Raw genomic sequence first — 14427 nt, 5'->3', positions numbered from 1 at the left:
ATCTCTGTTAACATGATTTCCTTAAGAAACTTCAACAAACTGACATTAACTCTCCACTTCTCAGGCATTTGTCATCCTAAGTACATTGCAGAACTGAAATGGAAAGCTGCAGACCCTACAGGCATCTCTTTCTGAAAACCTGTGATGAGTATCTTAACATACTAACAATACATACGAGGAATTCCTGTTCAGATTGTTTTTCTTGGTGTTTCCAAATATGTTATTACTGAAATCCTAAAAAAAAAAGAGAGGTACTTTTACTGGTAAAATATGCACATCTTTATCATATACATATTGCACAGCTCAAGAAGCTACAACCTTGAGAACAGTTTTTATTATTATTATTATTATTGTATTGTATTATTGTATTTTTATTATTTATTATTATTATTGTAAACATGAATAATGACCCTGAGAGGCAGGTGAATCACTGCCATATCTACACTAAAATGCAACTAATTTGCTCTTTCCATGCTCTGTCCATGTTGTCTCCAGACATTTGAATTAAATCTCAGGCCACCACATATATCTCAATACAGTCACAGAGCTTGTAAAATATCTTCTAATAAGGACAGTATTAGAGAACTTTCTTCATGTTGGAAAATTCCAGTGTAGGTATAACCCTTACTGTTGTTGAAAATAAATTCACTGAAAAGCCCTGGAACAGAATGTGACACACTGAGCATCTTTTGGGGATATTTAGATCACATATTTTCCAGGTCTTATATTCAAAGAAATATTCAAATGATCTTTTAAACTTCAAGCCTATGAGAACAAAAATGGGCCAGCCAGGTCCTCCTAATTTTTCTTCTGAATAGTAGTCGACCAGTTTCAACCCTCAACACACACACACACACATACATACATACACACACACACACACAAATTAAATTTAAAAATTTGAAAAATATAAAAAATAAAAATAAAAATAAAAAATGAAAAATAAAAAAAAATCAAGGATCATTAAGTTTAAAGATCAATCAACTAAAATTCAACTTTCAATTTATCCTGAAACTTAAGTCAATTTTAATTTTCTTTTAAATTTCTCTCATATCTGAACTTGTAGTTGGCTTTGAAGATTGGAAAGTCTTTAACAAAAGCTTCCTACACACCCCCTTGCTTTGCTCCCTGCTACTATCAAGAGGGCTTTCTAAACCACTGGTATACAATGAATTTTTTATTCACTAAGTTCATACCCATACTCAGAACAACTCTAAAATTCAATAATTTAATGTCCTATTTCAATAATCTTAGTAGAGTGTTAGCAGCTGTTAAATAATTCCTTTGCTTCCACACATACACTGTGCCAGCAGACAACACTGCTCAAAGACGTATGTAATGTCAAAGAAACTGTATTGGAAATCCAATGATGACTGTAGAGCAACTCTGGGCTCATCCAAAATTACAGACTAGGATGCATAATCCTGGGTCTTACCTGTTGAGAATGCTTCAGGTAATCACAGAATGGTATGGTATGTCTACCAACATCTGGATTTTTAATTTTCTGGTGCTTGTAATAGAGACGTTCCAAACCTAGTCAGAGGAGAAGTTGTCAGCTATTTCTAGAGGGTAAATGAACAGGTCTATCACTATAAACTAAGTAGCTATGCAGTGTTATAAAATAAACACCTATATACCAGTATTGTCCCAGTAAATGTGTAATGGGTTAAAAAAACAATGACAGAATTTCATGGGGTTAAACAGACTATTTCCACTTTTTTCAGCAGACTTTGGAGCACAGCCCTCCTCAGACCACGTGGTGCTGAGCCACAGCACTGTCTGGTGCTTCTCCCAGCAGCTCACGGGATGAAACCAGGGAGCCACATCACAGCAAACTTGAAAGATGGGATGAATAATGCATAGAATTTCTGAGAATGAAAGAGATGGAGAATTGCTAAATGAAAAGTAAGAATGTCATTCCTTTTCACTCCAGAAGAGACAACACAGAATTCATTTCTTCCCTTTGGAGGATGTGTTTCTGAGCAATGAGAAATGAATAATGCAGGCAGAGGATCTGCCAACAAATACAGTATCACAGCACTGTCTGTGAGGGTAAATGTCCTGAAAAATTATTACTTTTTTTTTGCAATTATCCAGAATGCCACTTTAGAAGACACTTAGGAGAGGAGACAAAGACACCATTCTCCTTGGCTGCTACTTACTACTGAGGATTAGCACTCAGCTATCTTCAGTGGAAGACAGGCAGTAGTCCCAAAAAGATTCACCTGATCTTCCATCCAATCTATGACTCTTTTGCCTCTTCAGTGTTGCATCAAACAACAAAGAAAAACTAATTATAATTCTATAAAAACTATGCCATGAGGTGAAAATGGTGGATAACCCTTTGACTTTTTAAATTCTGTTTACTGCTTTTTTTAAAAGCTGTTCTGAAATTCACTGTTTGCAACTTGTAACATACTTAGCTGACTGAAATTAGACACGGTGAGCCAATTCTTGCTGTGTTTCTCTTCCTCATTCCAGACATTGATCTCTGCAGGCTCTGAGTTCACTTGAGTGTGCTGGGGACAATCATCCACTCTAATCACCTGCCAAGACACAGACAAAACAATACTGAATTTACAGGATGGCTAGCATCTCCACAGTTCCTCTGACAACATATGAAGTGGCCTTTCAGAGCATCTCTGGAATGCCAATGAATGAATGCACCTCCAGCTGAGAAACAGATTTTCACAATTTTGTCACAAACTGCAGAAGACCTGTTGGTTTTGTCTAGCAAGTACTACGGATGAAAGGTCTCACACTATCTGAAGGTATTTGAACTTTGAGACCTAATACCTTCAGAGATACTAGATTTCAAAGTTTGAGTCCAAGATCCTTTGCTGATCTGGAACCTTATGTAAACAAACCAGTCTTCAGTATTCATTAAATGTCTTTATAGCTCTAGGAATAGATTTTTATTTACGAACACATAGACACAATTGCAAAAGTTGCCCCATACATATACACAATCAAAATACTTTCTGCAATGTGCTAAATGTTTGATGGATTCAGAGAAAAGTCTATGAAATTCTTGCAGCCAGGAGACAACATAATGAGTCTTGTGTTGCTTGAGTACAGTTGTATACCCCCTGGCTATGGTCACTGCTTCAGTCTACCCTAAATCACATGAAGCCTTCACAGGTTCTCCTGACAGCTAAAATGTAGGGACTGATTGATGCTTGTGAATCACCACAAAAACAGTATACCAAAGTCCCTGGATGTCAACAAATTCAGAACAGAAATCCCACACATTCAAAAAAAAAAGTAAAATTGAACCAAAGCTAGATATACACAGGAGATACTGCAGTTTGTGTGCAGTATACATTTTAAATGTATACATTTTCAATTAAGCCATGCTGCAGAACTGCTCTTAAGGAATGAAAAAAACAATTTTGAGATATACAATTCTCTTCAATCTGCTCATACCGGCACCTGAAGAGGTTTTTGATTCCTCTTTCCTCTTCCAGATTTTCTGTTTCTGTTTTGCTGTTTTGCTTTTGTTGCCTCACTGTGGTGTAGCTCCGAGGATCCTAGAGATTCTGCAGGGAAGAGTCAGAAGACATCATTAAGCTACAGAGTTTCCATTTACTAAGGTAAAATCTGATAGGACTGAAATTGGCAGATGTCTAAACCAATCTGACAAAGACATCCAAACTCAGTACTCGAGCAGTTCCATGCAAAATGTACACCATCAAAAGATATAAAACAACTAAAGTTATCCATCATCTCATGCTATTCATAATTAAAGCTGGGGTCTGATATATTTTAGTGCTTGGTAAGCAGACTTGATGGTAGACAGTGAGGTGTTTAAACTGACTACAGAAATGTATGCCTTTTCATTCTCCATGCACCCATCTCTAATACTGCTAATGTATCTCTATGGGATCCTGTAGTATGTGTTGGTGGCTGCAATCTGTCCTTTCATGCTCAGAGCAAGAGACTTTCCCAGAGTAAGCACAATCCTCCTGCCACTTGGCTGTGTAGCCACAGACACAGAGATTCCATGAGATGGGGCAGACAGGGTGGCTGACACACAGGTATGCTGCAGCTTGAATTCCAAGCACATTTCAGATATTCCCAACAGCCAGACCCACACAAAGAAAGTTAAAGAGTAACTCTGGACTCTCTGCTACTATCCTCCACTGCATCTAATACCCCTTCTGCAAACAGTTTTGTAATGTCTTGGGCTCACCAGTAAAAGATACTGTATAGGTTTAATGTTTTATAATTACCGCCTACAGGCTTGCAGATTTTCCCTGATCTCCCTTTCTTAGGCGATGGTAAGCTGTTGCTTCTGCAGAAACTCCAGTCCCTCCAGAGAGGGCTGATCCAGGAGATGCTTCGCTTCAGCCTGTTCTGAGAGATGCTGCTGCTGTGACATGATTTTACAGAGCTGTAGGAGAAGGACTTCGAATCACTTAACTGGACACGCGTGGCAGGATTATTCTGGCAGTTGTTGTCCCTGTCATAGGAGGAATGTAGGTACAGGGCTTTGTTCTTTGGATCTGAGATGAAAACTCCTTTCTCATCACCTTCAGAGAATCCCCAGTTCACATAACCACCTTCAGTTTCTTCTCTGTCATGGCAGGGGGATGCTGCACGTTCTCCAATATCCAGTGGTAGCTGGAGATCAAGAGGATGCACAGCTTCTGCAGCATTAATCTTCTCTGATGGCAAATGAATAACAAAGTCTCTCTGGTTCCATTGATAACCCTTTGTCTCTTTTCCAAGGAAGCTGATACCTGGCAGGTTTTGCTGAACCACAATGCTATTTTGCAGGTCATCTCTGAATGCTACATCCCTGTACTTGGCAGCAGTATTCAAAAAGGACAAATTTAAGGTGACATCCTCAGAAAAAGACCCTCCCTGATGGTCAGGGGGCACCAGCAAAAACTGCCCATACCTAGGTGTCGACTTAGTCTCAGAGGATACTCCTGAAGTGAGCGTGTCTGTTTCTATTTCTGCCTTTTGAGAGCTGTCTTCTACCACCCTGTTACCCTCAGGGTTCAAGAGTTTGCACACTGATGGAGACTGTGTTTTTACCAAGCTCCGTAAGAGGGAGGGTGGCATGCTGTAATAGTGGTCCTTCTTGTCATACAAGCCCTCCAGGCTGCTCAAGGTCTTGGAATAGAATGCATTGCTCCAGCTATGGGGCAGCTTCCTAGCTTGATGTTTCGTATCAGCCAGTAAGGCTTCTTCCACCTTTAAGGTATCTACAGCTGAAAGCACTTTCAGGATGTCCACTGTCAGGGCAGACAGGTCTTGCAAATGACCTAGCTGGCTGTCCAGAGACAGCAAAGACTCCTTGATATAAAATACCTTCTCATGAACTTCTTTAAGCTGTTGAAACATCTCTTCCACTCTAGGTAGAAAAAGGAAACATAACTAAAATACCAAAACATACATCTTTACATCTGTTTGCGAGATAATGAAAGAAACTATTAAAACATTTCAAATAGGCTTTTTTTTTTAAATTGGTGACTTACATTCCCATTAATATCTGTATTTGACAAAACTCAGCCAAACTGCCGGTGGGTTTCTTCAGGAAACAGACTTTTTGCTCAAGGAATACCTATTTTAAAAATTGTTGTCTTCTTACTAATAGCAATTCATTGCTATAGAACTACTAAACTATTGATGGCAGCACATGAAGTATGCTTCCTGTCAGCTGGATATCCTGCATTTTACATTTCTTGTGCAGGCATGAGAAAGATAAGGCTCACACAAACTGCCAGGTATTCTTTAATCCTACATTTTTCAAATACCAGAGACTGCTGAGAAATATTTGAACATATTTGCTATCTGGAAGCAAATTCTATGCATCTTATGGATGCAGGTACAATTCAACTGCCAAAAAAAAACAAAGTTTTTTTTATTATCCTCAAATCCCTAGTGAAAACTCCAGAAATTTCTTGGTCTGGAATTACATCATTTTAACCAAATCATTGTCTTCATATTTCCTGAAGATACTCTGTGGTACTTTACCACTAAGACGATGACAAGCTAGCTGCAGGCAATATGCAGTAGTCATTTCTTTCCTTTGTCAAAGAGTAACTAAAATATGTAGTATTGAGCCACAGCTGAATAAAATCAAGGATGAGTGTTCCAGAACAATTTATTCATCTAAATTAATTTCTTGCAATGCTGCTGAGAGTGTTTCACTTGCACTCAGAAAAAAATTCCTTTCCAGACCCATATTTACCCAGTAAATGAAACCTTCTCAAAGTTATCAATTCTGCAGTTTCTGAACAAAGCTACTTATTTAATTTCTTTTACAGGGGATGTTTATTTTGTTTCTGTGTTTAACTTTAACGTGCAGAAAATAAGATTATGCTTTCTCTAGGCAAAATATATTTGTTAGATGAAAACAGTGCTGGCATTCAGTAAGACCTTTTTATAGTGTCTATTTTTTAAACTCTTTCCATTAAACTTAATGGCAATTTGCCATTGATTTTAATAGAAAGCCAAATTAGGTTAATACTGATTGTTTTGAAACCCTTTTGGTAGTTGTGTCTTGACATTGTGTAAACCAAGACACTACATTCAAATAATGCTACTATGGTTTTCTGGTTGTTTCTGTAAACAGCAATTATACTCGACCACAAACAATACAGTGTACCTACACTTCTAAGCTTTTAAATACAATTACATATTGTATGCTGTTCTCTGGCTTGATTTTAAAGTGCTGCCTGGTCTGCACAAGTGAAAATGAGCAACACCTCACTGTACCCCTTTAACCATGTGCACACTGCACTCGTCTGGGGATGTGATTCTGTCAGCAAGGCTTCCCAGACAGATCCGGATCCATACACCTCAACAGGTGCAGTTACAGAAACAGACACATTTCCATCAAATTAACACAGCCCATGCACGTTTGCAGTGGCCATAACCAGCTCCAAAAGCATTAACTTATCAAAGTATTTTTGTATGACAAATTTATACAAAGAACATAAATATACATTAAAACACACCTTTCTGTGGTCAAACGGATCCTTTCACTGCCACTGGAACTCAGGTTTTCATTCTTTTCATGAAAATATTCTTCTACACACTGTTCCTCAAAGTCATGGAGTTTCTTTAACTCCTCATCACTCAGGTAAAGCTCTGAACAAAAGAGGTAGGAATAAGTATGAAGCATGCTAATAATTGCAATCATTTATTATGATGCATGAGTTAAAAAAGAGAAAAAAAAAAGGTCAAAAAACATGTTTATACTCCCTCCCTTGGCAAGAATTATACAGGCCTAACTGCATTAATTTGGGTTTGAGTATAAAGACTCATATACAGGAAAATGTGTCTTTCCTAACATAGGGAACAAAACCACATAGGCAAAAATTACAGTACACTCCCCTTTAAAGCCTCAAAAATACCTGAAACCTCAAAAATATCTGAATGGCTGCTCACAAAGATGCATTTTTTCCTTTATTTTGTTATACATGTGTCACTCACAAGACAGAGATGAATATGTAAACCTGACAAAAATTTCACTGCAGTTTGGCCTAGGCATTCATCTAGAGCTAGTTACTTATAACAATTACAGTCCATTCAGGTGTTCAAAGCTGCAAAGCTTTGTTTTTGTTTTTTTTTTTTAATCTAATTGGCTAATATGCCCATATGTAAAAACATTCATATATCCTTAATAAAAGCTTGTATGTATAAAACATTAAGATCTCCCATCCCAAGATTATTGGGGAAAAAAGCATTCAGAAGTTTAAAATTGTAAAACTTGGGCTGCTTGTGGTGTTATTCTTCTTGCACACCAAGACTTCTGAGAGAACAGCTCCATTACAAGGCAGTACAATGAAATGCATATGATGGAAATCTGCTTTCTATTTCAAACTCCACATTTTCCAAGCTCCTCTTTTCTGTCCCCTTTTATGTACCAAAGTCCTCACTGTACTTGCTAGAGAGGTGCCTATTCCAAGCAACAAGGCTGTGTTTTCTACAAGGATGTAGTACTCAGCTGCAACACACAGCTCAGCAGTAAACCCCCACAGTGTTCTGGGGTTCCCTTTCTCACTCCTAATGAGATTTGATCACCTTCCAGGAACTTTTCTCCCCTATTTGACCTGTGTTCCTTCCTTCCAAAATTTTAGTCTCTCTTTCAGTATTGAATTTCCACAGGGTGGCTCTGGGTACTCATGAAAACCAGTTCATTATAACAATACCAAAACTAAAGTAAGAGAAAGCTATCAAGCATAAGTGTATAGAAACAGTGCCCAGAGGTGCCTAAGCAGAAAAGAATTCTCCTGTAATGTAAGTAAGTAATGTAAGAAAACCATGAGCTCTCTTCTGTGAAAGGATTTTTAGAAGCCCTAAGCAGAGTTTCAGTTGTCCTTTAGTCTAATGCTCCCTACAAGACACCCTCTATGCTATGCCATTGACTTACACTATCATAAAATAAGCAATAAAATAAGCACATAAAACAATCAATGACACTTCAAAGGCATGCTGGGGTATCCAATCATGATGGGGAAGCTGAACCAGGCAGCAGCAGTAGAGCAGTTCAGCACTGATTAGGTAAGCGTGTTATTGACCTCTCTAAGTACCTGTGAGCATTCCAGATATCTTCAGAGATTCATGTTCAGCAGAGAAAAGTGAACTATAACCCACCCAGGATCTGCACCTCTATTACCCACTATCAAGGGTGTGTGTTGCATCAAAAAGGATGAGGCTGTATGATACTATGTATACCTATGCTTCCCAATTTTTTTAAAATATTTTTGAAGTCACCTCTTCTCCATTTCCCTGCCTCACACCCACCAAAAAGCCCCACTACTGAGTATTCATTTTAATCCCAATATCTTGAGGTCACCTTCCCACAGCAGCTCAGGCTATTCCTGGCAGAGCTGGTGACAGTGGGACATGGAACTGGCATCACCTTAAGGAGGCATTAGGAAAAACCTGGCATGAAGAAGACCAGGCTGGAAAAAGTGAAGAAGGTAAGATGCAGTGACAAGCCAGCACACAAAGGGATGGAAGCAGCAAGGAAGCTCCCATGCTCCCTCTCTGCATCTGCCATCACTGCATCTCCTATGCTCTTGGGCTCTGCAGATACTTTCCCCAGCTAATGATAAGGGAATGATTGGTCTTTTCATGGCAAACATACAGGAATTTGTACCTTTGGCACTTCTTAATGTCTTTTAAAATAAGAAATTATTTTGTTCTACAGAATAAGTTGCTGTCTCTTTGTTTCAGCTCAGATTGTGAGGTATCTTGACTGAAGCATGGAACGTAGCACAGCAATGGCCAAACACAAAGCAAAGCATTCCCTTTTTCTTTTTCTTTTTTTTTTTTTTTTACTCAACCCCACAGTGATGGGAGAGATGATGAACTACTGGTTTTTTTACTGCTTTTAGTTCCCAGCTTACTTAGTCCAACATCGCCTTCCTCTTGGTCCAACTCATTTGGGGGCTGGTGGTGGAAGATGCATTTCACCAGAAGCCCAAAGTGACTCAGGAGGATGAAGGGTGGAGGCAGCCAGGGCTTCTCACGGTAGGTCATGATGTAGCGGTAGCGGTTGTACTTCCAGAGCTTGTTCGATATGGATTTCAAATCAAAATAAACATTGCTGAGGAGAGAGCCACAGAGGGACAGGGGAAGGAGGGTAAAACACTCGTGAGGAATACTCCAAATATAGCACAAGACACTTGTCTACAGATCTAATCTGACACTGGTCCCATTCCTCCAGTGAGGTAAATCAGCTCTCATTTAACAAAGCAGCATGTGCCTGCAGCTACTGCACTGAAAACGAGATCTTCAAAGCTGACTAACAGACTTGGAGATCCAATTCTCATTCACACTAATGGGAGTTGGGCAAAAGATGCCACTGACATGACTTGCTATTTAAATTTTAATTTATGCCTGATAATTCAGCATTGTTTGCCTTTGGTCTGGATTAAAAGTAGGTGTCAGACAAAGGGAAGACTGTAACAAAATAGCTTTGTGAACTCTCCCTAAAAATATATTTGCTGCAGCTACTTGAGCCATTCTTCTGCAGAATATTCATTGGAGCTGTGAAATTATTAAACATGGCTGCACTGAGTAATTTTCTGTATCTACTATGAAAGAACAGGAAAGAAATGTTGTGGTTTCCAGTACTGTCATTTCAGGTGCACTGTCACTCAGGTGCACACACACCCAGCCTATAATCACAAAAACATCAGCTTTCCTACTGAAAGCATAATTAAATGTGCTTCTCATACCCACCAATTTTTGGCTCCACTTCTGGAACAATCAAATCACTATGCAGAAGATTTACCATATCATCATTACTGAAGATTTAATTCCAGAAATAATTCAAATTAACAATTTCACACATGTAAAATAATACATAGTGTATAAAATAATAGCTTGATTCCCTGACACAATTCCAGGAAATAGATTTCTTGCTGAAAGTAGAAGTAGAATGAGTTTCGATAGGTCAGGTTTTTTGTATATTAATGAATTATTTTATTATTTTGAAATATTTTAATATTATTATTAATTTAATATTTTTAATTTTTTTAATATCTTCTTCCCCAGAAATGCTAGAACTAAAGAAAAAAGTAAATAACTGCTTGGGTTAGGCTGCTCTTTACTAATATTTTACAGAATTTGATCCATTACAATGGCTTCATGTTAAAATGTGAAGGGTTAGAATTACTATAAAGACCCTGATAAATTACTACGAATTACTATAGAATTACTATAAAGATCCTTTCTGCTGTGGCAGCACACATAAAAAGGTAAATTGTTGGAAACAGTATAGTTAGATTTCAGTCTAGAACATATGAGATTGCATTAAGTAAGTAAGAATTTTCAAATTATTTCCTAAAGGTAAAGCATACTCCAACAGTCATTATCCTCTTCGCTTGAACACCTGCCACTTATCTGCTGGTTTAAAACTTGGCTAACACTATGATAAATGTTATATTGGCCGTTAGCACAAAAAAAAAAAAAAGCAAAAACAAAACCAAAAACTTTTAGGAAGGGAAAATTACTTCAGAGATGATTTAAAGCTGGGTTTTTTGCCAGGAGAAATTGTCTGCTTTCACAGAGTCAGATTCTTTTTAAGTAGCGAATGAGTTTATCTGTCTTCTCACTACCCCTTTCCTTGCACCATTTTGCTAGCACCACTCTTTCCTTTATTTGACTTACCCCCATTGCAGATGGGATAGAACCACCACCATCAATGTGCCCTTTCTGGGGCATTTTAGGTGAAAATCTTTTATGAAATGTTGGCAGGACATACATAAGTTGCTTTTGCAACAATATGCCAAGGTACCTACTTAAAGAATGCAATGAGCAAGTTGACCATGATGATGTATTGCACAAAAAGGTAGACAGCTTGCAGAAATGGTGTGAGAAAGGATCCAGGAGGACAGTCTTCATTGGTTTCACAAACTACAAATTAAGAACATACAGAACATGGGTAGCACAGAAACCAGAATAGAGCACAACCGTGACCTGTGCTTCTCATTTTTCCCAGCAAGAAACAGTCCTCACCAATTTCAGAGAGATGCATCACTAAATTGCCAAACTAAAGATCAACCTCCACCTAAAAGAGAACTGAGACCTCTACATGCTACTACCAACCTAGTCACCATTGTTCAGAAGATGCAGACATCACTTCATACATATCAGTTCTTACACCAGTCATCCCACTCTTTTTTAAGGGGAAATATGATGCAGCTGAAATGTATTTGTGGGATGGCTTTTACCTGAGCAAGCTGAAATCCAAATCTTTGATCCTTAAGGCAAGAGCATCACAGACTCCATTGTGAAAAGGATACAGCTCGAAGGCTGCTTTATCTGTACTGGAGTACAGAGCTTCACACACAATTTGAAAGTACATTACCTCATGTGCAAAAGGATGTATGGCTATGAACATTTGTGACATAAAGCAACAAATAGTGGAAATTAGGGAATCTCTTTTAATGTTTTTAAATTGTCAAATCAATACATTCCAATCTTTTTGATTTCTAAGCAAATTTAACTCTTTTGAGGAAACTTTGAAACATTCTTATAAAGCACAAGCCCTATATTCAGGACATATTCTTCAGGATAAAGAGTCACTAGAGAAATCACAGCTTTATTTGGGAAGTGTCAAATTTGAAAATATTTAGAACTATTAAGTGATTAAATGGATTAAACTGGGAAACTTAACAGTATGCTTTCATTAAAAGAATTTTGTTTATATAACCAAAATATGTGTGACTGTTTCAGCAGTAATAAGGGATGCAACAGGGTAGATTACTTTAATAATAAATTGGTCTATGCTGAACTATTTACCTCAAATATATACTTCTATTTGCATACCTACTTTTCTATTTTAGGGACTTTTTTTTTTTACTTATACCTTCAGTCAGCACCATGAGAGTGCCTTACACCTGTAATGCTTAAATACCTCTGGAGTGTCTGGCTCCTCCCTCTTACTGAAACAAGGTCAAAGCCATAATCAAGATACATGATTTTTCCTATTTACATTAATTGGTTCTATTACTCCTATGTGCACATGGTTTATCTGTTTAAGAATGGAGCCAGGTAACTTATTTCTCCTTTCTTTTCCTCCTTTATTCTTTCCTCCTTAAAGGCAGCTTTATAGTCTTTTCTCCAAGAGATCAGCAGCTTTGGATTCATTTAATTGGAAATTTGTTTCACTAGCAGATCTCATGACTAGGAAGTAGCTTAGTATTAGTTCCTATGTGCTTTGCCCTGATATTTGCAGTATATTTAATTTGAAACACTAAATTTAAAGGGTTTAGAGTTTAATCTTTATTTTTAACAAAGAAACTCATATTTTCAACTTCATTCATGCAGTATTACTCATTACTGACACACATACTGGAGCCAGAACTGCTAGGAAAGAACAGACTCAATAGGCAGTCAAAACTCAAGAGATCAAAGTAGATTTGCTTCTGCACATACTTAATTTAGGCTGTTGAGCTATATTCTGAAAATTACCTACCATCTATTTCTCCAGCATAGACTTCACCAAACATCATCCAGTAGGGCTGAAACACAATATCTCGTGCCAGTGTCCAAGAAGGAGGCTCCTCTGGTGAAAGAATTGCCTTTCGTGACACCCCAAAACTCAGCAGGACTATGGCCATCATGATCACAATATAGAACATGTTTCCTGTCTGGAAGAGATGTTTATGTAAAAGAATTAGTTGTGCTAATTTTATGTAAAAGAGACATTCATTTTAGGGAAGAGTTTGTTTTTACAAATCAGAATATAAAACCAGGGGTAATAATCTAATATGCTGGAAGAAATAAAAATATTTTATTTCTATGACCTGGACTACATAAGCATTTTATAGATGTTAAAATCATCCTAGAACAAAAAAGCCACAAGTCCTACTTGCTTCACATTTCCTTCTTAGATCTTAAGCAAGATATAAAAAATGCAGAGATCTTACAATAGTGATTTTGCTTAGTGGTGTTTTTTCAATCTGAGAGCAAGGAACAGTGGTGAAAATTATTTTGCCTCCTAAACAATTACCATGAAAGACAGACTATAAATATATTAAGAAAAGAGTTCTCAGTAACTGAGGCAAATTCAGTAGGAATCTTCACATATCCCCCAAGACTAGACAGCTCAGCAGCAGTTCTTACAGCAAAAGAGAAATAAAATTAAATTTTATTTCAGAGAAATTTTCCCAGATACACTGGGATATAATTATTTGAATCAAAAAGTGAAATAATAATGAAACAGTTTCCAAGGGTTAGGGAAATAACCTGTCACAGTAAGCCCATCTCCAAGAGGCAGTGACTTTTCTTTCTCCTGTTACCAAACTAGATCAGCAAACTAGCTCAAATGCAGCCCTTCTCTAAGGAATGAAGTGAAAAACGCTTCTGTGAATAAATCCATGAAATTAAAAAATTAAAGAAAAGTGTAATCTGATTATGGTCAACTCACAAAAAGAAAAAAATTATCAAATTTATTTTCAAATAATATATTTACTGTGAATTATTATTATTTTCTGTCACTTCTGAGATTCACATATTCCTGAATGTGGATGCCGTAATTGTGGAAATATTGCTCCAAAGTAGTACTTACCATTTTCCCAATCATTGTCAGGTATGGGCCAGCATGCTGATTCACAGCAAAAAGATCAAGGAGCCGAGTATACCAAAATATAATATCCAAGCAGTAAAGGAGCCTCCCTGCAGTTTGAACAGGGGGGTTGGACCAGCGCAGACCAAAACCAATCATAAAAAGGATGATAGCTACAGAATCAGTAAAATTCCAGTATTCATAAATCCACACCTTCACCTTTTGGCAGAATTTTCTAGGTTCTGAGATAAATACCTGGGTAGAATTGGGGGGGGGGGGGGAGGGAAAACCATTAAAAAACACCATAAAATGCCATTAAAATCACATATATATTATTTAACCTTTTCTGCCTGAATTATTTCATGATATTTGGAAATGAATCGTTT

General features: G+C 37.5%; 2 protein-coding genes across 3 annotated transcripts in view; both read right to left on the bottom strand.

Moving 5' to 3' along the window:
* LOC130265006 (transient receptor potential cation channel subfamily M member 6-like) overlaps positions 1-2753 on the bottom strand; it is a 29961-nt gene extending 27208 nt beyond the window's left edge. Inside the window, exons 1-4 of the mRNA XM_056513730.1 lie at positions 2668-2753; positions 2420-2546; positions 1436-1533; positions 176-234 (exon numbers count right to left, since the gene is read on the bottom strand). The gene's annotated coding sequence lies outside the window, so the exon portion shown is untranslated. The remainder of the gene's footprint in view (positions 1-175; positions 235-1435; positions 1534-2419; positions 2547-2667) is intronic.
* A 677-nt stretch (positions 2754-3430) lies between these two features.
* Positions 3431-14427, bottom strand: part of LOC130265005 (transient receptor potential cation channel subfamily M member 6-like) — a 55484-nt gene continuing 44487 nt past the window's right edge. Inside the window, exons 21-27 of one of the 2 annotated variants that reach the window (XM_056513724.1) lie at positions 14045-14296; positions 12950-13124; positions 11271-11385; positions 9372-9571; positions 6972-7104; positions 4563-5362; positions 4336-4462 (exon numbers count right to left, since the gene is read on the bottom strand). In XM_056513724.1, coding sequence (XP_056369699.1) covers positions 4419-4462; positions 4563-5362; positions 6972-7104; positions 9372-9571; positions 11271-11385; positions 12950-13124; positions 14045-14296 — 1719 coding nt within the window. In that variant the 3' untranslated portion in view covers positions 4336-4418. Of the gene's footprint in view, positions 3540-4335; positions 4463-4562; positions 5363-6971; positions 7105-9371; positions 9572-11270; positions 11386-12949; positions 13125-14044; positions 14297-14427 lie in introns of those variants that run through there. The other variant, XM_056513725.1, reaches the window with a different exon arrangement.

This window comes from Oenanthe melanoleuca, chromosome Z (assembly GCF_029582105.1).
Source record: "Oenanthe melanoleuca isolate GR-GAL-2019-014 chromosome Z, OMel1.0, whole genome shotgun sequence".
NCBI lineage: Eukaryota > Metazoa > Chordata > Aves > Passeriformes > Muscicapidae > Oenanthe > Oenanthe melanoleuca.
Note: the sequence above shows the minus strand (reverse complement) of the source record. Positions and strands in the feature narration are given on the sequence as shown.